General features: G+C 38.0%; 1 protein-coding gene across 3 annotated transcripts in view; it reads right to left on the reverse strand.

Annotated features, from left to right (window-relative positions):
• Positions 1-1851: 1851 nt before the first annotated feature.
• The window catches only part of DENND5B (DENN domain containing 5B), a 185099-nt gene continuing 162739 nt past the window's right edge, over positions 1852-24211 (reverse strand). For 2 of the 3 annotated variants that reach the window (XM_081310695.1, XM_081310694.1), the window contains 7 exons: positions 22822-22967; positions 18834-18952; positions 16758-16945; positions 13797-13879; positions 13448-13574; positions 10847-11021; positions 2558-8123 (listed from right to left, as the gene is read on the reverse strand). In XM_081310695.1, the coding sequence (XP_081166821.1) occupies positions 7940-8123; positions 10847-11021; positions 13448-13574; positions 13797-13879; positions 16758-16945; positions 18834-18952; positions 22822-22967 (1022 nt within the window). In that variant the 3' untranslated portion in view covers positions 2558-7939. Of the gene's footprint in view, positions 8124-10846; positions 11022-13447; positions 13575-13796; positions 13880-16757; positions 16946-18833; positions 18953-22821; positions 22968-24211 lie in introns of all 3 variants that reach the window. The other variant, XM_081310696.1, reaches the window with a different exon arrangement.

Here is a 24211-nt window from a genome sequence, read left to right on the forward strand (position 1 = left end):
ATTGCTATTATTGTGGTCTTATCCATTAGATGACAAAATCCTCCTCACCTTAACTGCAATTAACTAATATTTTAAAGGGTAGTGATGAAAATTGTACGTATCTGGACCAAGTTCAAAGAAACATGGTAGTGTCTGTAACCTAAACTACTGCCTCATAACTTTTTGGAGACATTTGTCTTAGCTTCTCATCTTCCCCTCCTGCAATTTTTTTCTTCCTTGTTTCCTTCATAATTGTACAAAACTAATCCATTTTTGGCATTATCCACTTATCACCTCTAAGGTCTAAAATCTACTCTTCATTATCTGCTTAGGAATGACAGAGCTAGACCCTGTTGTGAACACGTCTGTTTGCCAGCTGGTGTGAGGATGACCTTTGTCAGTAGACTGCACTGCAAAGGCACTTGGGGAGGAGCTTTTCTTCCTGATGCTGGTTTACTCCCCTCCACAGGTTCCCACATCAGGCAGTTTCTAGCTCTAGTGATAGTCAACAGCCAGCCTCACCCAGTACCTTTTTTTTTTTTTTTGGTGTTGATGATTGAACTGGGGTTGGGGGGCTCAGGCACAACAGCCATTGCTACATCTCCAGCCATTGCCCCACACTCTCGAGATGACTGCACTTTTACTGGGATAGCACCTCTCCTTGGACACCTTCTCTGGAATCTCCTCCAGTGGTTTCCCAGAAAATTCTAGAGTATGTCACCACTCTTTGGATACTTCCTAGGTATTGAGGGAAAATTGTAAACAAGTCTCTTGGATGCAACCTTTCAATAAACTCTGTTGTCCACTGAGCCACAGTTGTGACCTAATAAAATTTGGCTCAACCTGAAAGGGAAGACCTCTTCTAGATGGCTTTGCTTCAGCCCTTAGGTTTGTAGTTGCCCCCTATATATGCTATTTTAATTTTTTTTTAATTACTTGATAGCAAATCCTCCATTATTTCAATTTGGTATTATGTGCAATAGTTAATCTTATATATCAACAAGATGCCCAGATATTTGGTAAAACTGAGAAGTTTTTATTTTATTTATTTACTTTTGGGGGAGGTACTGGGGATTGAATCTAGCAGTGCTTTACCACTAAGCTACATCCCCAGACTTCTTTTTAAATTATGAGACAGGGTCTCACTAAACTGCTGGGGGCTTTGCTAAATTGCAGACTACCCAGTTAGAATAAGATATATTTCATGACTGTATAATTACCTCAAAATGACTTGTACTGTCATGTTTAACTAATAAAATAAAATAAAATAAAAACAAAAATCAATTAAAAAACAAATAAATAAATTGCAGAGGCTGGTCTTAAACTTTCTCCTCCTGCCTCATCTCCCAAATTGCTGGGATTATACACATGTACCATCATGGCCTGAAAGTTGGTTTTATCTGAATGACACAAACATTTAAATTGGTGGATTTGCCAGGGACAGTGGTATACACGTGTAATCCCAGTAATTTGGGAGGCCGAAGAAGGAGGATTGCAAATTCAAAGCCACCCTAGGCAACTTAAGTGAGTACCTGTCTCATTTAAATAAAAGGGCTAGGGATGTAGGTTACTGGTAAAGCACTCCTGGGTTCAATCTCTAACATTGGGGGTTAGGGGGTGGAAAGGTGGACTTGAAAGTTCAAGTAAAGTAGGTTACCCTCCACAATGTGGGTGCAATCAGTTGAAGGCTTAATATAATTCCCCCCAAGACTTGATTTTTCAGTTCAATTTTCCCTCACCCATTCTAGATAAACAAGTGTCCAGCAGATTTTTTTTTTTAAACTATGTAATGGTGATTGTTTTTATTTTTGAAGTCTTTTGCCCTATGAAACATTTAGTAAGATTCTCCAATGATGAAGCAAAACAAATTATCAATCCCACAGTTTTATTTGTAAAGAACAAAGCATGAAAAGTCATATTTAAATGTACTTCAAAATCTGAAAAACCCATGTCAGTTTGCCTGATATGTTAAAGTGCTTAATATCACAATACTCTTTTTTAAGTGTTATATCATGTCCAGATGAGAAATAAAGAAGTATCCAGTTCTGATACACTCTGTTAACAATACAAAGGGAAACAATATAATTTAAATACAGAAATGGTAATTAAAAAAAAATATACAGGGTACATTTATACATGGTTCAAGTGTAACATGGGATTTTTTTTTTCGTTCCATTCCCTCATCTGATTGACAATAGAATCTCCTTAATATACTTCTCTTCTGTCAACAAAAGTTGGTGTTTAGATGAAGACTGGGTCTAACACCTAAGTACATCCAGGTAACTGGACCAAGCATGATTCCCTCCTACATAAACTAAGGTATGTTGGACCCTAAGAGGAAAAATTTTATTTGGTGAACTTTTTTCACTCTGGTATTAATATCTCAATGTGATGCCTTTTTGAAGCCAATTTTTATGTCTTCCTTAAGGGGTAATTAGCTCTAATAAATTTGGGAGGGTAAAGTTCTCCTTGAACTCTTTCTTTATTAGTAAGATTGAATGTGGGGCCTTGTGCATGCTAGGCATGCACAGCACTGTACCACTGAGTTGCACCCCAGTCTCTCCTTGGACTGTCTCTCTTTTTGTGTGTGTGTGTGTGTGTGTGTGTGGTGCTCGGGATTGAACCCAGGGCCTTGTGCATGTGAGACAAGCACTCTACAAACCGAGCTATATTCCCAGCCCCCTCCTTTGAACTTTTGATCATACTGCAACAATGATCTTTTCAAAAAGCTTGTATTCATTTAATTCAACAGATTTATAATCCCATTTTAACAGAAATAAGGAAGTCAGTAGCTTGTCATTCTTTCTGATTTATGTTAAATGGTAATGAATAAATTCATCTGTTACAGGAATTCAAAGGACACAGACAACTTGGAAATAGGATTCACTTCACAAAAATCGAGAACTCAAGACCCATTCTCAATCAATGAAGTTGTGTTAATACTGAAATGTAAGTAGCTAAGGTTCAGATTGTCCTCTCAACATTTGTGGAAAGGATAGACTAATATCTGTAAACCTCACAGAAAATACTCACAGTTCCTTAAATGAAAAATCTATTGGAAAAAAACACATAATTCTTAATAGAAGATATTTCATTATGAAGAGCTACACTCCCAAAGCTAACAGATATTTCCCTGGGAATTTGAGGTCCTCAATTATTGCCTCATGTTTCAAAACACCTTAGGGTATCAATAATATACTACATATAAGTTGTCAAATATAATCTTAACCTCTCTTTTTCACTTACACCTGCATACAAGGCTTTGTTGCCAAAAAAGGAAGTATGAGCAATTCAGTTTTTCCCCTACATCATTTATACAATGTGACAGAACTTCATTAAAATTATAAAAAAGAGGGGCTGGGGTTGTGGTTCAAGGGATAGAGTGCTCACCTGGTATGTGTGAGGCACTGGGTTCGATCCTCAGCACCACATAGAAATAAAATAAAGGTACTGTGTCCACCTACAACTAAAAATAAATATTTTAAAAAATTATAAAAAAATAGAAAAAAAATAAAAAGAAAAAAGTCATGTTAATGTAAATAACAGTTACCCAAAAAAAGCTGGGGACATTTATAAGAAATTTTAGAGGGAGGGGCTGTGGTTATGGCTCAGTGGTAGAGTACTTACCTAGCATGTGTAATAGGCACTGGGTTCAATCCACAGAACCACATAAATAAATAAAATAAAGGTATTGTGTCAATCTACAACTAAAAAGAATATTTAAAAAGTTTTTAGAGGGAAAGCTAAATCTTTGCAAATTTTAGGTCTCTTCTACCAAACTCACTCTTCCAGTGGGACATATGTGGAGGGCAATGGTTGGGAGGCTTTCATTCTTAGCAGCCTACTTTTCCCACCTAGAGCTCTTTTATACCACCTCATACTTGAGTGTCAGTCATTTTTCTTTTTTCTTTTTCTGTATTGGGGATGGAACTCATGGCCTCAAGCCTGCTGGGCAAGTGCTCTAACACTGAGCTACATTGCCAGCCAAGGCAATTTAAGTTTTAAATAATTTCTTCCAAAGCCACTGTTATTTGAAAATCTTAATTATGGCCCCAGGCATTTAATTTTATTTGGAGGGGGAAAAAGCAAATAGAAAATTTATTTTTATTTACTTTATAGTATGATTCTAAGGCAATATACTAATTTTAAAATTAACATAGCAAGGCTGGGGTTGTAGCTCAGTAATAGAGCACTTGCCTAGTATGGGTGAGGCACTGGATTTGATCCTCATCACCACATAAAAATAAGTATAAAATAGCCAGAGTTGTGGCGCACGCCTGTAACCTCAGTGGCTCGGGAGGCTGAGGCAGGAGGATCTTGAGTTCAAAGTCAGCCCCAGCAAAAAAGTGAGGTGCCAAGCAACTCAGTGAGACCCTGTCTCTAAATAAAATACAAAATAGGGCTGGGGATGTGGCTCAGTGGTTGAGTGCCCCTGAGTTCAATCCCTGGCACTAAAAAAATAAAGGTATTGTGTCCATCTACAACTAAAAATATTTTTTAAAAAGTTAACATAGCAGAAAGGATATCTCTAAATGGATATGATCATTCCAAAAGTCAGGGTGAATGAGTGCAGTGGCGTACACTTATAATCCCAGCAACTCTGGAGGCTGAGGCAAGAGAATCCCAAATTCAAAGCCAGCCTCAACAACTTAATTCAGCCCTAAACAATTTAGTGAGACCCTGCCTTAAAATAAAAAATAAAAAGGACTGAAAGGACTGGGGATATAGCTTGGTGGTAAAGCAAGTACCTCTGAGTTCAACCCCTCCTACAAAACAAACAAGCAAACAAACAAAAAACAACTCAAGTATGAAAGGTCACACATTTATTCAGTGGATTCTGCTTACTGGTGTGCTCAAAACATTTTGGGATTAACTCAGAGACAGTCATAAGCCACCTGAGTTTTATTTCTTTATAATTGTACTAGATGACTCCATCAGAAGAATCATTCTTTTTATTCATCAAACTTGGATTGTAGGGACTTTATGCTGTTTCTAATTATTAATTTATTCTGAAATATTTATTCTGAGAATATTTATTCTGAGAATATTCAAAAGAATGGGCTATGGGCCATTCAAGTAGATCACAAGTGGCCCAAGTGTGTACAGCAAAGGCTATGCCCCAGGGACAAGCACAGGTGCTCTGAGGTGACTACTGTGCCTAGCCAAGAGGATTTATGTTTTTTGAAATTGGTTCTCCCCCTATTCTTCTCTTGTTTTCTTTCTTTTTTCCCTTTGGTATTAGGGATTGAGCCCAGGTATACTCTACCACTGAGCTACATCCCCAGCCCTTTATTATTTTTTTATTTTTTTGAGTCAGGGATTTGGTACAGTCCACCCAGGCTGGACTCAAACTTGTCATCCCCCTGCCTCAGCTTCCTGAAAAGCTGAAATTTTAGTAATTCTACTGTTATAGTCATACTACACAACAAAGTGGGATGAAACTTTACTCATAACTTGTGTATGTGTGTGTATGTATGTATATATTTTGGTATTTCAGAAGCATGGTCTTATGGAAAAGGTAACAAGAATGAAACCCTGTGCTGGGCACAGTGGTGCACATCTATAATTCCAGCGGCTCAAGAGGCTGAGGCAGGAGGATCAAAAGTTCAAAGCCAGCCTCAGCAAAAGGGAGGCGATAAGCAACTCAATGAGACCCTGTCTCTAAATAAAATACAAAATAGAGCTGGGGATGTGGCTCAGTGGTTGAGTGCCCCTGAGTTCAACCCGGGTACCCACCTCCCAAAACAAGAATGAAACCCTGGATTGGGCCATCTATAATTTCTGATCACTATGGTAGAAGATAGGTGAAAGAGGCTATGAATGTCTTCAATAATAGAATTCCTATATCCCTAGGATAGCTATACCATTGTAGATACAGTTTAGTTTAAAGTAAACCATTCTCTCTTCTACCCAGGTCAACCAGAACCACCTTCTTTAAAAAAAAAATATTTTTTTTATTTGGAGTTGAACATGCTACCTTTATTTTATTTATTTATTTTTATTTGGTGCTAAGGATTGAACCCAGGGTGTCGCATGTGCTAGGTGAGCACTCTATCACTGAGCCACAACTCCAGCCCCAGAACCACCTTCTTAAGCCCTTTGCATAGGTTTCATGTGAAGCCTTCAACAACCCTTTTTTTAAAGTATAAAGTCACATGACAAAAGGGCCTGTTTCTTAGCTGCATACAGTGTTTGATAAAGGGAGTGAGGCACTTGTTTCACTAATTTCTTCCTCCAGGAAATAAGAGAACAACACTGTTGGCTAGAGCCCAGGACCTTTAGGTTGCACAAGGATCCTAAGAAGCCATGGCTTGGCTTTGCAGTCAGAGTTGGGAATAAAACCTGGAGGTCTGCTGAGGCAAATTTCCTGTTAACAATGTTCCACTCTCTATAATTAGAATTAGGTGACCTATCAGAAGATGAAGACTTAAGGTAACTACCTAACACTACATTTACTTAACATCTTTATAAACAATCAAATTGTAAAGTTACTCACAAGTCTGGTCTTTCAAAACTGCTGCCTCTTGTTTCTTGTTTCATTTCCATTTTGTCAATCTGTGCTCCTCTGGGCCAGTTGTTTTACATTATTGCCCCTTCTTACAAAGGAACAGAAAGCTTGCCCTGAAACACCCAGAAAGGGTTCATTCTTTCTCTCCCCGTTCTGTTATTTGCATTATCATGGTCAACAAATACTTTCACAAAAACATTCCAAGCCACCCAGTGCCCTCCTCCTTCTTAGACATTCCTTCCATTTCCTGAAGGGGGATGGGCATGCAGAGGGGGTGGCTGGAACCTAACAGACAGAGCTGATTATCCTTAAGATGTAAAGGAACACTGCAGAGTTTAGATGGACAAATTAAAGTGCAGAATCAAGTTGCTGTTTGTAGTACTTATAACTATGAGGCTAAACTCTGAAATTCATATCTTCCTAAAGTACCTCAAATAACAAGAATAAAAATGCCAAGAATGAAGTTAGTCTAGGCTAATCTTTCCAAAGTGCAAAGAAGTTATAATCCCATAATTTTAACACACTTCTCAGGGCTTCCTGTGTTTCTTTCCAGTTCAGCCAAGCTCCCAGTGTCTGGTATTTAAAATACTTGAATTAACTGGGGAGGGGTTGGTGGGGGGCATGCGTATAATCCAAGGGACTCAGAAGGATGAGGCAGGAGGAATAAAAGTTCGAGGCTAGCCTCAGCAATTTAGTGAGAACTTTCAAAAAAAAATAATAATAAATAAATAAAAAGGGTTGGGGACATGGCAGAGAGGTAATGTGCCCCTGGATACAATCCCCAGTATCAGGAAAAAGAAAATGCTTGAATTATATCTTTACCTTGTGCCAACTGATTTTTTTTTTTTCCAAAAGGCTGGAAAAGTGACTCAATTTAAATGCATAAGCATAAAGTGGTTTATAACTTAAAAAATACAAGTGAGGATTATCCCACAGTAGGTAAAATGGCATACATTCACTATACAAAGGATCAACACAGGATGGATGGCTACCACATAAAATGCATTCTGGGTTCCTTTGTGATACCTACAGGAGAAAAAAAAAAAAAAAAGCCCAACAGGGTTGCACCATATTTACATGTTTACTGGCTTCTTCCTGACTAGCACCACTCTTCCCCTTAACCCCCAACATTTTTAAACTACTTATTTTAAATCACAGGAATTTTCAATCTAAGAAAAGTATCTTATTAGAGTAATATAATTTCTTAAAGAAGATAGCATATTTACACACATCTAACACATGAAAATACTCTATTTTATACTAAATTCCAGGTTCAAATGAACTACAATACAGCATTGCCTTGTCTGCAGAGTAAAGATCCTTCAAATTGGGACATTCACTGGGTTGCCCCCTGCGTGACTCACTACTGTCAGACAAGTCTAAGTCTGTCCCCATAGTTGGGAGAAGGTTCAGAATTCAGAGGTTTGGACTGAGAATTTCTGGACAGTTGGTTCACACATCCACTCCTTTGATGAGTGATCCTTCCAATACTATGGTGAAGTCCTGAATTGTTTGCAGAATTCGGATGAGGGAGTTGACGGTCATGCGATCTCGCAGAAGTGCACTCTCCTCATACATTCGAGTGATGGCAGGACACTCAGCTAACAATGGAATCCACTGAGACAGCAGGTGATCTCTACAGACCCAAACAGAAATAATTTCTTAGTACCAAGAGGGAGCCTCACTGCACAACAATAGACATATTGGTGCTTTCATTTGGGAAGGTGGAGCTGAACAGTGCAATCTCCAGCCAAGCTCTGAGGTCAACAGAGAGGAAACCAAAACCAAGAAGGTGGAGGAGATTCACTGATAGAAAGGTTGTAATCAGAGTACAAAGCGAATAGAAAAATCCACTAGATTATAAAAGTACATCAGAAAGTCTACACACATTAAAGAAATTCTCTGATTTTACCACCTTTTTTGGGGTACCAGGGATTAAATTTAGGGACACTTTACCACTGAGCCACATTCTCAGCTTTTTTGATATTTTTATTTTGAGAGAGGGTATTGTTAAGTTGCTTAGGGTCTTGACAAGTTGCTAAGGCTGGTTTCGAACTTGTGATTCTCCTGCCTCAGCATCCAGAACCATTGGGATTACAGGTGTGTGCCACCTAGGCCACATGCGTGGGCCACCTTGGCTGGCATGCTTTTACCACTTTTTTTTTTTTTTTTTTTTTTGTGGTGCTGGGGATTGAACTCAGGGCCTTGTACATGCAAGGCAAGCATTCTACCAACTGAACTATATTCCCAAACACCATTTACCACCTTTTTAAAAAGAGGTTGGGGGCCGGGCTGTTGGCAGATGCCTGTAATTCCAGGTATATGGGATACAGAGGCAAGAAATTAGTAAATTCAAGTCTAGCCTGGGCAATTTAGTCTCAAAATAAAAAAAGGGCTGGGAATATATTTCAATGATAAAGCCCACCTGGGTTTAATCCCCAGTACCAAAATAATTTCCTATGTCTTTTTTTTTTTTTTTTTAACAAGGTAGAATATACTGACCGTTTGGGAAGACAGACTATATTAAATAGTAGGGATTTTCTTTAAAAACAAAAAAACAACAACAAACTTACCTTGGGAAGCAAAACTGAAGTAAAAAAACGTAAGTAGATTTTATAACCCCAAAGAGGGTTTGCATTGATCAAATAAATCATAACAGTACAAAGATAAAAATAGATAAAGATCATACTCAAGAAAAACTTTAAAGACAGCTGAAATTGGGCCCGTTTTATTAAGAAATACAGAACTTTCTTATGTTAACTGCTGTTTCATTATGACACTGTCTCATATCTTCCATTGTTTCTAATCACACCTGACACTGGCAATTGGTTAGAGTATCTTCACTGAGTACCCTCAACATATCTTTCTATGACATGCGCGACCATAACTAGCCATTCTCAATCTCAAATTGGGGCTCTCAATGTTTGTGAAAACACAAAAATTACACCAATAACTTTAAAATATCCTCAGCCCTTTTTATTTATTTTTTTAAATTTTGAGACAGAGCCTCTCTAAGTTGCTAAGGATATTGCTAAATTGCTGAGGCTAGCCAGGTACTTGCGATCCTCCTGCCTCTACTTCCGGAGTTGCTGAGATTACAGGCACACACCATGATGCCCACCCCCTATGTGTCATTTTCAAAAAACAAAGCTACCAGTAGGGCTGGGTGTGGAGCTCAGTGGTAGAACACGTGTCTAGCACATGCAAGGCCAAGTTTAATTTTCATTAATGCAATAAAATAAAACAAAGGAGTAGGAAGCTAGTGTGGTGACTGACATTTGTAAGCCCATCAACTCAGAGGGCTGAGACTAGGACAGCAAGTTTGAGGACCACCTCAGTAACTTAGTGAGATTCTTTCTCAAAAATAAAAAATAAAAAAGGGCTAGGGATTGTAGGTCAGTAGTAGAGCACCCGTTGGTTCAATGCCCAGTATCACAAAGATGAATGAATAAATGAATGGGTGGAAATAGTCCTTTTTTGGGGGGGTACCAGGGATTAAACTCAGGGGCACTCAATTACTGAGCCAAATCCCCAGCTCTATTTTGTATTTTATTAGAGAAAGGGTCTCACTGAGTTGCTTAATGCTAAATTGCTGAGGCAGGCTATGAACTTGCAATCCTCTTGCCTCCACCTCCAGAGTCCCTGGGATTACAGGAATGCACCACCACACCTAGCTAGGGAATAGTTTTAAAGAGAAGATGAACCAGGCACAGTAGTACATGCCTGTAATCCCAGCAGCTCAAGAGGCTGAGGCAGGAGGATTCGGAGTTCAAAGTCAGCCTCTGCAACAGCGAGGCGGTAAGCAACTCAGCGAGACCATGTCTCTAAAATACAAAATAGGGCTGGAAATGTGGCTTAGTGGTTGAGTACCTCTGAGCTCAATCCCGGTACCTCTGTCCCGCCCCAAAAGATAACAAGGATCCCACAATATTATTATATTCATAGCAATATGGTGGTGTATCACATAAGGTCTACAGAATAAATACACATGTATAGTCATATCTATTTACTTATCTCTGGAGCCAGTACAGAGAAAAAGTTGAGAATCTGGGCTGTAGCATGGGACTGGATATAAATCCTGGCTTTCCTTTCTTGCTGTGTGACTTTGGAAAAGTGTGCTAACTTATCTGTGCTTATTTCCTATTTTCTCACCTTCAGAATAGGGAGATCAGTTGCTACTTCATGTGGTGGTAGTAGTGAAATAATAAGAGCATACCCAGAAAATTAGTTTCATAATTAGAAACTGAAATGATAGAAACTCAACAGAGGGTTTGGGAGGGGCATGATCTGGTCTAACCCTTTCTGGACTCCTATTCAACATGTAACAAACATAAGGAAAGTAAAAAACTGGTTTTATACCGTGTTCCAAGGCAAACTAAAATCTGGAATTTGCCATCCTTCCCAATGTTTCTGGGTGCAGTATTAATAGCATTTACATAGTGGCAGAATGTTTTGCAGGATGATTTGTGGATAAGAACATCATCTTCATTGTCCAGAATCTGGTCTAGGGTTTCAAAATAGGTAACCGCTTTCTCTGTGGAAACAAAGCAGAATCACATTTCACAACAGAGTTAATACTTGATCTAGGGCTGGGGATGTGGCTCAAGCGGTAGCGCGCTCGCCTGGCATGCGTGCGGCCGGGGTTCAATCCTCAGCACCACATACAAAGATGTTGTGACCGCCGAAAACTAAAAAAATAAATAAATAAATATTAAAAAATTCTCTCTCTCTCTCTCTCTCTCTCTCTCTCTCTCTCTCTCGCGCGCGCTTTAAAAAAAAAAAGCTGAGTGTCAGGGTCAGATTTGTAGATCCCTTAGTTTAAAAAAAAAAAAAAAAACTTGATCTATAGACTCATCATTTAATTTATTCTGGAAACACTAATAAGGCTTTGTATCATAGCCCATCCTAAAGCCAAAATCACTACCTTATCATTGGTTTCAAAATAAATTTCAGAAGTTCACATTTCATGGTAGAACAATATATTCCCAGAATTTTTTTTTCATATTGGCTAAACCATTTTTTTATTCCTACCAGCAATGTATAATAATTCTAATTTCCCAGAAATTTATTTTCTAATCAAAACTGTAATTTTTTTTTAAAAGCTTAGAAAGTTTACTTTAATAAAAATATCTCCATGAAAAGAAATTGGCAAAACAGAAAAATAGAATCTTATAAGACTGGAAGTTTTCAGTAGTCTATGATAGAACAATCATTAAGATGGTGCCTTCTAGGGTTGGGGCTGTAGCTCAGTGGTTGAACACTTGCCTTGCACATGTGAGGCACTGGGTTCAATCCCCAGCACCTTAAAAATAAACAAAAATAAAAATAAAGGCATGCTGATGCTGTCCATCTACAAGTACCAAAAAAAAAAAAAAAAAAAAAAAAAGATGGTGCCTTCTGGACCAGAGGGGAGTGAGGGGAGGGGAGGGGTTGTGGGGATGGGAAGGACGGTGGAAAGAGACAGACATTACTACCCTGGTACATGTATGATTACAGAACTGGTGTGACTCTGCACCATGTTCAGCCAGAGAAAGGAGAAATTGTGCTGCATTTGTGTACAGTGTGTCAAAATGCATTCTACTGTCATGTATAATTAATTAGGGGGAAAAAAGATGATGCCTTTTGTTCTGGAATGGCTGCTTAACACTTTGCACAAGATCCTTGAAATAGACCTGACTGAGTAAACCTGAGGAAGACAGTTGTAGATATACACATCGGAGTCAGGACCAGAAAGAAAAAAAGGAAAAATCACTCTTGGGCTTAGTTCTGTCATTTTTCTTTCTTTAAACGCCTGAAAATTCTGAGTTAGGTGAAATCAGTCACTGCTTTATCTAGGCCTTATTTATAAAACACAAAATGATTAACTGCTCCTTTAAAGAAACTGGGAATTCTAGAGGAACTGCATACCAAAAGAAAGATCACAAATGTTAGCAGGCTAGAGCAGCACATTCCAACAGAACTTTCTGTAAGAATAGAAATGTTCTATATCTACAAGGCCCAATTTGGTTGCCTCTAAACATGTGTGGCTACCAAGTATTTGGAATATGGTCAGTAAAACTAAAAAAGCAAATTTTAAATTTAATTTAAATTAAGTCAATCTAAGTTTAAATATCCATGTATGGCTACTGGCTTACCATACTGGACTGCTCAGAACTAGAGAACACTTCCTGGGCAATTTAGTGAGACCCTGTCTCAAAAAAAAAAAAAAAAAAAAAAAAAAAAAAAAAAAAAAAAGTCTGGGGATGTGGTTCAGTATGTGCCTAGACTGTATGAGGCCCTGATTCAATCCCCAGTGTCAGAAAAAAAGGAAAAGAAAAATACATACATTGGTGTGTGTTTATAAATTATATGATGTCACTCTTCCATCTTAAAGTCTTCCAATGGCTTTCAGAATGAAGGCCAAGGTCTTCCCAATGACTTAGAAGGTAAATACCCCACTTCCTTCACAAATTTCCTACTCTCTCTCTGGTCTTCTTGTAGTTCCATGAAAAGGCCACACTTCCAAGTAGGGGCCTCTGTACTGGCAGTTATTTCCACCAGATATTCATATGGCTCAGTTTGTCACCTTCTTGAGGTCCAAGCCCAAAAGTCACTTTCTTTGACCCAGCTCAATTTTTCCCAAATGAAAGATCAACTTCTGTATACCATATAAATTATGTATTTCCTAAAGATTTTATATATTGTCTGTTCTCTCATCCCCATCAGAAACAAAAATTTGTCAACTTTAGGAATTTCTGTTGTATTTACTGATATATCTCTCGAGCATCTAGAGCAGTGTTTGGCATATTGTATGTACTATAAATGTTTGTTGAATGATGAAAAACAAAGATAGTGCTTATTTAATATTTATTTTTAAAAATAGACTCCTTTATTACTAACCTTTATTCAAATTCTTGGATCTCTGAATTTTCTAAGAAACATTTCAATTGCATTATAATAACATATATCTGCTTAATTTACCTACGAAATCCCAGATGAAGACATTCTTGTGAAAGATTCGGGTGGATTTGAACCCATGGTGGAAGACTTGTTCAAGTGCTGCAACCAGGCCATTTTCTCCACAAAGCAAAACCGTGAGGCTTCCTCTCTATGAAGCATAACACATAGTGTTAAAAGAAAAATTGTTGCCTCTATGCTTAGAAAACCACTAAAGAAACAAGAAAATGCTGAGGGTAGCTATAGGAAGCATGTTTTTGTAGCTATTAAAAAGCTTACAAGCGAAAATTAAGGTACCACATATTGCTTTATGTATCACATATAAAAATGGCTTTAAAACTCCCACTATATGAGGTTATAAAGCCCATAATACCTCTTTTTCAGGTTTATGAAAATGTTTCACAATATTGTTCACAGCTTCTCCAATTCCTTCTTGGATCTGTCCAGCATTGGGTTCTGTAAAATAATGAAGAGGGGTTGCATACTCATGCAGGAAAAATAAACCCAAGTACCATGCGATATCAACCATGTCCATCTCTGCAGGAAACACTTCACAAGACCAGGCTGACTCTGCCAGGGACTCCATGGGAGGAATCTTGGCACAATGAAAAAGAACTCAAGAAATTGATCCCTAAAGCAAACCCCAGCCTTACCCTGCAATTTATAAACCAAGCCAAGTGTCTAACTTTCTGTGAGTTTGACTCTTTCAACTAAAAAATAGAAATATATACACCTTACTGGAAAAACTAACGAGATATTAGGTGTAAACCACCTAACATGATGCCTGCTACCCGGTGCTAATAATAAGTCTCCAGATCTGAGGAGTAAGATGTGGATGGACCCTATCATCAATCCTCATATGCTCCCTTATTCTACTTACTTCTAAGCCCCTCAATGGACCCAGGCTAAGGCTTCTGAGGCTTGGAATGGCTAACCTGAAGTGAAGTTTACCAGTTGTGTTAAAGTGGAAATCCTAGGTTCCCTGTGGCACCCCAAATGGAAGCTCAGGACTCTTCCCCTTCCTGGCTAGTAAGTTTGTGTCTACTTCATTTTCCAAGCCAGCAGATGCTCATCTAGGCCGAGAGAGAGGGAGAAGGGGGTGATGGTGAAGGGAGGGAAGAAGGAGGAAGAGAAAAGAACTTGTGTGGTTGGTGAGCTGTCTAAATGGACCTTTAACTGTCGTTATCCACTGTACTAAGAATGATTAAAAGAAAAGTAAAGTGTAACAGATTTCATCAAGCGTCAGAAATAGGTAACAGGAGAAAAATGATTAAGTATTAGATCTAATTTATTTACTTCACTATAAGGGAAAACACTGTGTACTGTATTGTTTAAGAGTCTTAGTTCATACTGCTGGAGGATTTTTAAAAAATATTTCTTTAATTGTAGATGGACACAATACCTTTATTTTATTTGTTTATTTTTATGTGGTGCCAGGGATGAATCCAGTGTCTCACACATGCTAGGCAAGTGCTCTACCACTGAGTCACAACCCCGGCACCAGGATTTTTTTTTTTTTTTAAACATAAAAACAGGGGCTGGGGATGTGGCTCAAGCGGTAGCGCGCTCGTCTGGCATGCGTGCAGCCCGGGTTCGATCCTCAGCACCACATACAAACAAAGATGTTGTGTCCGCCAAATACTAAAATAAATAAATAAATAAATATTAAAATTCTCTCTCTCCCTCTCTCTCACTGTCTCTCACTGTCTCTTAAAACAAACAAACAAAAAACCATAAAAACAGCCCAGTCCTTTAGGTAAAATTCAAGTAAGTTTTTCCTAAACTGGTAAGTTTTTACCAGTGCATAAAAATTGTTGAACTGGGCTGAGATTGTGGCTCAGTGGCAGAGTGCTTACCTCACACCTATGAGGCACTGGGTTCGATCCTCAGCACCATGTAAAAATAAATAAGTAAAATAAAGGTACTGTGTCCATCAAAACTAAAAAAAAAAAAAAAAATTGTTGAACTGGCAATGTCTTATGATTGAAGACTGGTACTGTGATCTCTCCAGCTACTAGTAGTTTTTCTAACCAGCATTTTTTTCCCTCCCCACTTTTACCTTTCTCTGAATATTTTCTTTTAAATATTGTCTTATTCATTCTAAAACAGCCCTACACTAATCAGTAGTATTTTTTAAAAATATTTTTTAGTTGTAGTTGGATTGAACCCAGGGCCTCACATGTGCTAGGCCAGCACTCTACCGCTGAGCCACAATCCCAGCAATCAGTAGTATTTTGATGGATTTAAAACTTTCAAGTTCTCTGAATATCACCTTGCATATCTTGTGAAAAAAATACCCTGCTATCCATCCATCTCTGAGTCTTGAATTATTTAAAAATTTGGGCTTATTGAACAAGTAAAGAAAATATGAGTGAAATTGAGAAATAATGGTAGGTGTGGTAGTTTACACCTGTAATCCCAGAATTTGGGGTGAGGTAGAAGAAAAATCACAAGTTACAGGGTAGCCTAAGCAACTTAGCAAGACCCTATCTCAAAATGAAAAATAAAAAGGGCTGGAGACCTAGCTCAGTGGTAGAGCAGCCCTGGGTTCAATACCCAGTACCAACAAAACCAAACAAAACAGTCAAACTATGAAACTGGCCTAATTCAGAACTGCAATAAATTTGGATGGAAGTGAAATCTAGTTTTTATATATATATTTTATGGGGGATAGGGTACAGTGCTGGGCAATGTTGGGGATCAAACCGAGGGCCTTATGAATGCTAGGCAAGCATTCTACCATTGTGCTACTTGCCTAGCTCTGAAATCTACTTTTGAATTAAATTAAATAAGTCAATTATTTTTTGGAGTTGGGGATTAAATCCAGGGTCTTGTACTCGATAAGTACATGCTCTACCACTGAGCTACACCCCTAATTTCTCTTCTCCTTTTTAAAGTCCCTTCTCCCAAATTAATTTGCCTCTTTCTTACTCTCTTTGCCATAATTCATTAATGCAATCTTTGTTTAAAAATATTTTTTTAGTTGTAAGTGGACACAATACCTTTATTTTATTTGTTCATTTTTTATGTGGTGCTGGGGATTGAACTCAGTGCCTCATGCATGCTAGGCAAGCTCTCTACAACTTAGCCACAACCCCAGCACCCCCCACTTTTTTTTTTTTTGGTGAAATCACCACATGAAGCCTGTAACATGTAAAGCACGCTAGGAAAAAAAAGGTTGAGTGCTCCTGAGCAATTTAGCGAGGCCCCAAGCAACTTAGTGAGACCCTGTCTCTAAATAAAATATAAAAAAGGGCTGGGGATGGGGCTAAGGAGTTAAGAGCCCCTGGTTTCAATCCTGGTACCAAACAAACAAACAAATCAAACTACTTACTGGCAGTTTTTCCTGTTAGGGAAGTGATGCTCAGTCTCCTAGCTGTGGTGGGTGATTTCTGCTGGGGTGGAGTCCGACACTGTTTTACCAGGTCCTCATCTGATGCTGATGTCATCAATTCTCCAATAAGAATTCTCTCCAGGCTCCCATCATCAATGCCTTTCCCTAGCCACCGCCCACATGGGAATCTGAGAGGGGAGAAAAAAACTTCTCAATCATTAATTTTTAAAAACTGTTTTAATTAGAGTTTAGGAATGGTACCATGGATTAAGCTCATCATTTTAATGTCTCTGGGGTGAACTGGGGATGGACCTAATTGGTAGACCACTTGCCTAGAATGCGTTGAGGCCCTGGGTTTAATCCCCAGCATCACAAAAACAAAAAAGCCTGTGGGTTGCCTTTATTTATGAAAATGTCAAAAATATAGTAAAGTGGAAAATGGTATATTAGACATCCATATTTCTTATCACAGACGTAATATTTTGCCATTTGCTTCATTTTTCTAGTTAAGTATTGTATTTTTCATTTTTTTGTAATCCCAGGCTCTGAATCCAGGGCTTTGGGCATGTTAGGCAAGCACACTACCACTGAGCCACACCCCCCTTACTGTTAAGTATTTTTTTTTTAATATTTTAATTTGTTATATATGACAGCAGAATGCATTTCAATTCGTAGTACACAGATATAGCACAATTTTTCATATCTCTAGTTGTACACAACGTAGAGTCATACCATTTGTGTCTTCATACATGTACTTGGGGTAATGATGTCCATCTCATTCCACTGCCTTTCCTACCCTCTCTTCCTCTCCCTCCCCGCTGCCCTATCTAGAGTTCATCTATTCCTTCCATGCTCCGCTTACGTCCCCCTTATAAATCAACATCCTCATGTCAGAGAAAAGATTTGGGCATTTGGTTTTTTGGGATTGGCTAACTTCACTTAACATTATATTGTCCAACTCCATCAATTTACCTGCAAATGCCGTAGTTTTATTCTTTTTTTCTGGGGTGGGTACCAGGGATTGAACTCAGGGGCACTCAACCACTGAGCTACACCCCAGCCCAATTTTGTATTTTATTAGATACAAGGTCTCACTGAGTTGCTTAGCATCTTACAGTTGCTGAGGCTGGCTTTGAATTCATGATCCTCCTGTCTCAGTCTCCCAAGTTGCTGAGATTACAGGTGTGAGCCACCACGCCTGGCTGATTTTATTCTCTTTTAATGCTGAATAATATTCCATTGTGTCTATATACCACATTTTCTTTGTCCATTCATCAACTGAAGGGAATCTAGCCACTGGGATTACAGGCATGTGTCACCGGGTCCAGCTTTATTTTTTGTTTTGAGACAGGGTCTCACTAAGTTATTTAAGGCTTCACTAAGTTGCTGAGGCTGGCCTAGAACCTGGGATCCTCCTGCTTTAGCCTCTAGAGTTGCTGGGATTACAGGCATGCTCCATTATGCCAGGTGGAAAGAATATTTTCAAACTAAAAATGAATGTGGGAGTTAAATCACAAGAGAAAAAAAAGGAGAATGTTTACTCTTAAGATTCTGTAATTGGTAGAATTTAAGAGATGATTTTCTCTTATCAAAATTATTATTTTTTCAAAAAATTTTTTTAGTTGTAGATGGACACAATACCTTTATTTTGTTTATTTATTTTTATGTGGTGCTGAGGATTGAACCCAGTGGTTCACATGTGCAAGGCAAGCACTCTATATCACTGAGCCACAACCCGAGCCCCCTCATCAAAATTATTTTAAAAATTCCTTTTTTCCTTCTTCTTTTTTTTAGTTATGCCAATCTTTTCAAAACTCGTGGACTATTGAAGAATGATTTTTATATTACATAAAAAAAACAAAAAATTGAACTATAATGCAGAAGGCAGGGGAAAAACTTTAGAAAGAAAACAATTTCAAACCCTATCTAAAGAGCTTTGGCTGTGAATGTAGCTCAATGGTGAAGTGCACGTCTAGCATGTATGAGGCCCAGGGTTCAATCCCTAGCATTGCATAAATAAATAAATAAATAAGTCTCAAAGCAAAGAATTTTGAGTCTTTAAGGCCGTTTACTTACCTATATGTATGTCCTGTAATTTCATTTCTGACCATGACACAATCCACTAGCCATTTGGCTAATAGTCCTGAGTTATCGTGACCAATTTGAACAGTGGTGAGCTTCCCCAAGTTCTGGCACTGTAGGGACAGAACCATAGGTTATTTAGGATTTGACTCCATCTCATTCTCTCTCACCTTTAACAGTGGCACTTTGGTTTTATCTAAAAATTGCAGAGACTTACCCTGTTCAATGTGCTAAGCTACACACTAAACAGGAATATCCATAAAGTATTCCTTGCTCTCAGAGCCCTTATACAATGAGATAGGAGACATAGACACTGACAATCAAATGAGGTGGACTGTACAAGGTGCTAGACTAAAAATGAAAAACAAGCACTAAAAGAACTCTGGGGAAGAAATGGTTACTTCCATTTGTGCAATCCAGAAATATCATTGAGACAGTGATTTGAAGGATGAGAAAATTTTAAGAAATGGGAAAATGGTGCTATTTAAATTGACTTACAGAGAGCTTAGCAAATCAACTAGATTTTAAAAATCTCTGACACTGTTATTTTTCTTTACTTTGGGGGTGATGGGCCTCATTATTGCCTAATATGGCCTTAATTTACAATCTTCCTGCTTTGGCTTCCCAAGAAGCTAGGATTATAGGAGTGAGCTGCCTTGACTACCGATATGTCTTATATTTATTTATTTAGCACTGTGGATAAAATCCAGGGGTATTCTACCATTGAGTTTTGATTATTTGAGACAGAATTTTTGATCCTTCTGCCTTCACTTCTTAACTCGCTGGGATTATAGGTATGTTATACCATACCTGGCTATTTTCCTCTTTTTTTTTTTTTGGCACATGGGATTGAACCTAAGGGTGCTTACCCACTGAGTCACATCCCCAGCCTTTTTTATTTTGAGACAGGGTCTTGCTAAGTTGCTTAGAGCCTCACTAAATTGCTGAGGCTGGCCTTGAACTTGTGATCTTCCTGCCTCAGCCTCTGAACTGCTGGGATTACAGGTGTGAGCCACCATGCCCAGCAATTTTCCTATTTTTAATCAGAAGCTGAGGATATAGGTTATTGGTAGTGTACTAACCTAGCATGAGCAAGGCCTTGGTTTTGACTTCCAATACCACAAACAAAACATAAAAATCCAAGGCAGAACTGACCCCAAACCTCATCTACCAGAATTTTTTCAAGCTATTTATTAAAAAAAATAATAATAAGGCATACGGCAGTCCTCCCATATTCTCAAGAGATACGTTCTAAAACTCTCAATGGGCATCTGAAACTGCCATAGTACCAAACCTTATATCTCTACTAAGTTTTTGCCTATATGCTCTGCAAAGTTGCCACATAGTACCAGAGTTAATCTGTCCTTCAACATTCCTGCCCTGGTGTCTTCTTTGTACCATTATTCTTATATCACTAGTATGAGAGTGGTGGGGGCTATTATTAAGTAAGGGTTACATGAACGTAAGCAACTGTAGTACCTCAATAGCTGATCTGATAACTTATAATATGTGGGTGGCATGGATATACTGGACAATGGAATGATTTACATCCTAAGCAGGACAGCATAAGATTCTATCATGCTACTCAGAATGGTATACAATTTTCAACTTATTTATAGGGTAGGGTGTAGTTCAGTGGTAGAACACTAGCCTAGCATATGCAATGCCCTTGGTTTGAAACCTAGCACAGCAAAAACCAAAAACCTAACTAAAAAATACCCAAGCAAACAAAATTAGCTTATGAATTATTTATCTCTGGGATTTTCTGTTTAATATTTTTGGACTGATTGATTGCAGGTAATTGAAACAATAGAAAGTGAAACTATAAAAAAAAAGGGGGGGGGGACTACTGCAGTTATCAACATCCTTACTGACCCTTTGTGACAAGTATAAAATAAAGCAATGACAATAGCAATTGTAAACATAAAAGCTAATTAAGTTCTGACTTTTTTATTTTTATTTTTTAGCACTACTGGGGATTGAACCCAGAAGCACTTTATCACTGGGCTACATCCTCAGCCTTCTTTAAAATTTTTTATTTTGAGACAGGTCTCACTAAGTTGCTAAGGCTGGCCCCCCAATTGTGATCCTTCTGTCTTAACCTCCTGAGTTATTGGGATTATGCCACTGTACCCGGCATAAATCCAGACTTTAAATATCTGATAAGAAAAGCATCATAGACCCTACATGTGTCAGATAGAAACATCAGAATTATGAGTTTTAAAAGCATTTGATTTCTTTGTATCTCAGTGAGAAAGAAGGGGTCACAGTGAGTCAGCTGAGGGAGGATGGTACCTTGAATTACTCATGCAGCAGAGATGGAAAAGAGTGGATTGATACGGTGAGAGTGTTTGGAAACAGCAAGATAGGACTTACAATGGCGCTTATGTCCCATAATTGGTAGATGAAGAAAAGCCAAGGGTTTTAACCTTTTATATACAAATGACTGTGAGTCCACTACATATATAAGGCCAAAATGAGATCTTGGGTGAGTACTGTGATTCTGAGTGGATACTGCTATTCCTAGACCCCAAAGGACACGAGAACAGGGCTTGCAGGTAGTACCACTTCTCTCTCTCTCTTTTTTTTTTATTATTAGTTGTTCAAAACATTACAAAGCTCTTGACATATCATATTTCATACATTTGATTCAAGTGGGTTATGAATTCCCATTTTTACCCCGTATACAGATTACAGTATCACATCGGTTACACATCCACGTTTTCACATATTGCCATACTAGTGACTGCTGTATTCTGCTAGCTTTCCTATCCTCTATTATCCCCCCTCCCCTCCCTTCCCCTCCCATCTTCTCTACCCCATCTACTGTAATTCATTTCTCTCCCTTGTTTTGTTTTGTTTATTTTTTCCTTTCCCCTCACATCCTCTTATATGTAATTTTGTATAACAATGAGGGTCTCCTTCCATTTCCATGCAATTTCCCTTCTCTCTCCCTTTCCCTCCCACCTCTCATCCCTGTTTAATGTTAATCTTTTTCTCATGCTCTTCCTCTCTGCTCTGTTCTTAGTTGCTCTCCTTATATCAAAGAAGACATTTGGCATTTGTTTTTTAGGGACTGGCTAGCTTCACTTAGCATAATCTGCTCTAATGCCATCCATTTCCCTGCAAATGCCATGATTTTGCCATTTTTTATTGCTGAGTAATACTCCATTGTGTATAAATGCCACATTTTTTAATCCATTCATCTGTTGAAGGGCATCTAGGTTGGTTCCACAGTCTAGCTATTGTGAATTGTGCTGCTATGAACATCGATATAGCAGTATCCCTATAGTACGCTCTTTTAAGGTCTTCAGGGAATAGTCCGAGCAGGGCAATAGCTGGGTCAAATGGTGGTTCCATTCCCAGCTTTCCCAGGAATCTCCACACTGCTTTCCAAATTGGCCGCACCAATTTGCAGTCCTACCAGCAATGTACAAGTGTACCCTTTTCCCCACAGTACCACTTCTCTCTTGAAATATGAACAGTTATCTATCTTCTTCCTACATGCTAAATTCAACTTCCATGTTGGGAAATACTTCACTAGGTGAGATCTGAAAACTATTATGCAACAAGGCATTTTGATAAAAATCGATCTATAAATGCCATTATGTGGTTTAAAATCCATAAGCATGGATGTCAGCTCTCTGGTCCTTTTGCCAAAACATGTTTAAGTTGTGGCAGGGAGGAGATTGTTTATTCCAATGTTCTCTGCTTGCCACATTCTGTGTTAGGTACTAAGAATCATAAAATAGCAGAAAAATAGAGCTTAACAATGAAAATAACAATAATGAAAATACAGAACAGATTAGTGTAAGATACTTTAGACAACAATAAGCATATGATCACAAAAATGATCCAGTATGCTCACACATTCCTTTATTTTATAGATTCATAGAACACTGATAAAAAGCAAACTAGAATCCTTCTGTAGAACTAAATATGACACTTTTTTTTTTGCTAAGAAAGGTATCTTGGACCCTACCTCAAAAGTCATCTCAAGGAGGTTTTTGGGAATCTGCATTATTCCTGTGTCTCCCAGCTCTCCTGATACACAGATCCAGGGGTTTGATGTGATGATTGCATTGCTCAGCTTTTTGATTGGGATGATCACTGACCTGTATGGAATCACTAAAATATAAAAGGGAAAATTAATAAAGAATTACAATAAAGAAGCTCTTTTAACAAAACAAATATATAAGAACTGCTAATTTTCATAGATACTTTGCTTTTATGATCTTTTAATATGTACCTACACAAAAAGATGAGATCACAACTTCTAGTCTAGAATGAAAAGATTCAGGTTATGAAGACCCTATACTTTTGCTGGTGGTTTCTATGATACATACATTGCCATGTACAAGTGGCTTATATGTCACCATGATAATATACACCATCATTAAATTTATAAACAATATCAAGTATTAAAAAGAGAATACCTGAGGACCTGAACACTATGCTATATAGTGTTTTCATTGCTTAATGTATTTAAAAATGAATTCTGTAATAAAATTGAGTACCAATGAACTTATTTACTAGTATGTTTTCATATGAAAGGAAGAGTAGATGACTTATAGATTAGTATTCCATTTTTTGCTGATTTTCTTGGAGAATGCTTAAAACACTGCACTTCAGAACTTTCCCGTTCCAAGTTTACTGTACAACACACAAAACTGATAATAAAAAACAATGGAGCCTCCACTTTGGGCACTGTGTAAAGTCTATAATTCACAACTTGGGAAGCTGTTAAAGGTGACTCCTATTTAAGAGAACCTTGGGGAAAGGTCAAGATGTGGAAAGAGATCTATGTGAAGCTTTTCCCTCTAACAGTACATCCAAAAGCCCACCACTAGATGTCACCTTCCTATCATGGGCCTTGCCCCAAAGGTGAAAGGCACAAGTTAGATATTAGAGGTGTCCTCCCTTCTTTTAAATAACGGGGATGGGTAACACATATTATATATATGTGTGTGTGCGTGTATATAAATGTATATACATTTATGTACATATATAAAAATAATTTTATATATATATATATATATATATATATAAATTTATTTCAAATAGAGTAGAATCAATATTTTTTTGTTGTTGGTATCCTTGGGATTTCTACTCATTTGGTTATAAGTGGGGTGGTCAGAAGCTGTCCTTGAAAGATCTACATATAGGATGAAAAACAGTTAGTGGGCAAAGTGTCCAGACACAGCATCACAATAAGCTCACAGTTCAGCAAACTCTTAGATAAGGAAAATGAATGGGATGAATGGTTAATTTCCTTAATTCTACATAAATGACTTTCTTTATGTTTGTGAATAATTGCCCTTTCTGTCCTTTTATTTCGGTTGGAGAAAAGGAAAATGTCAGAGGATAGGCCA

Source organism: Spermophilus citellus (genome assembly GCF_964194105.1).
Source record: "Spermophilus citellus genome assembly, chromosome: 10".
Lineage (NCBI taxonomy): Eukaryota > Metazoa > Chordata > Mammalia > Rodentia > Sciuridae > Spermophilus > Spermophilus citellus.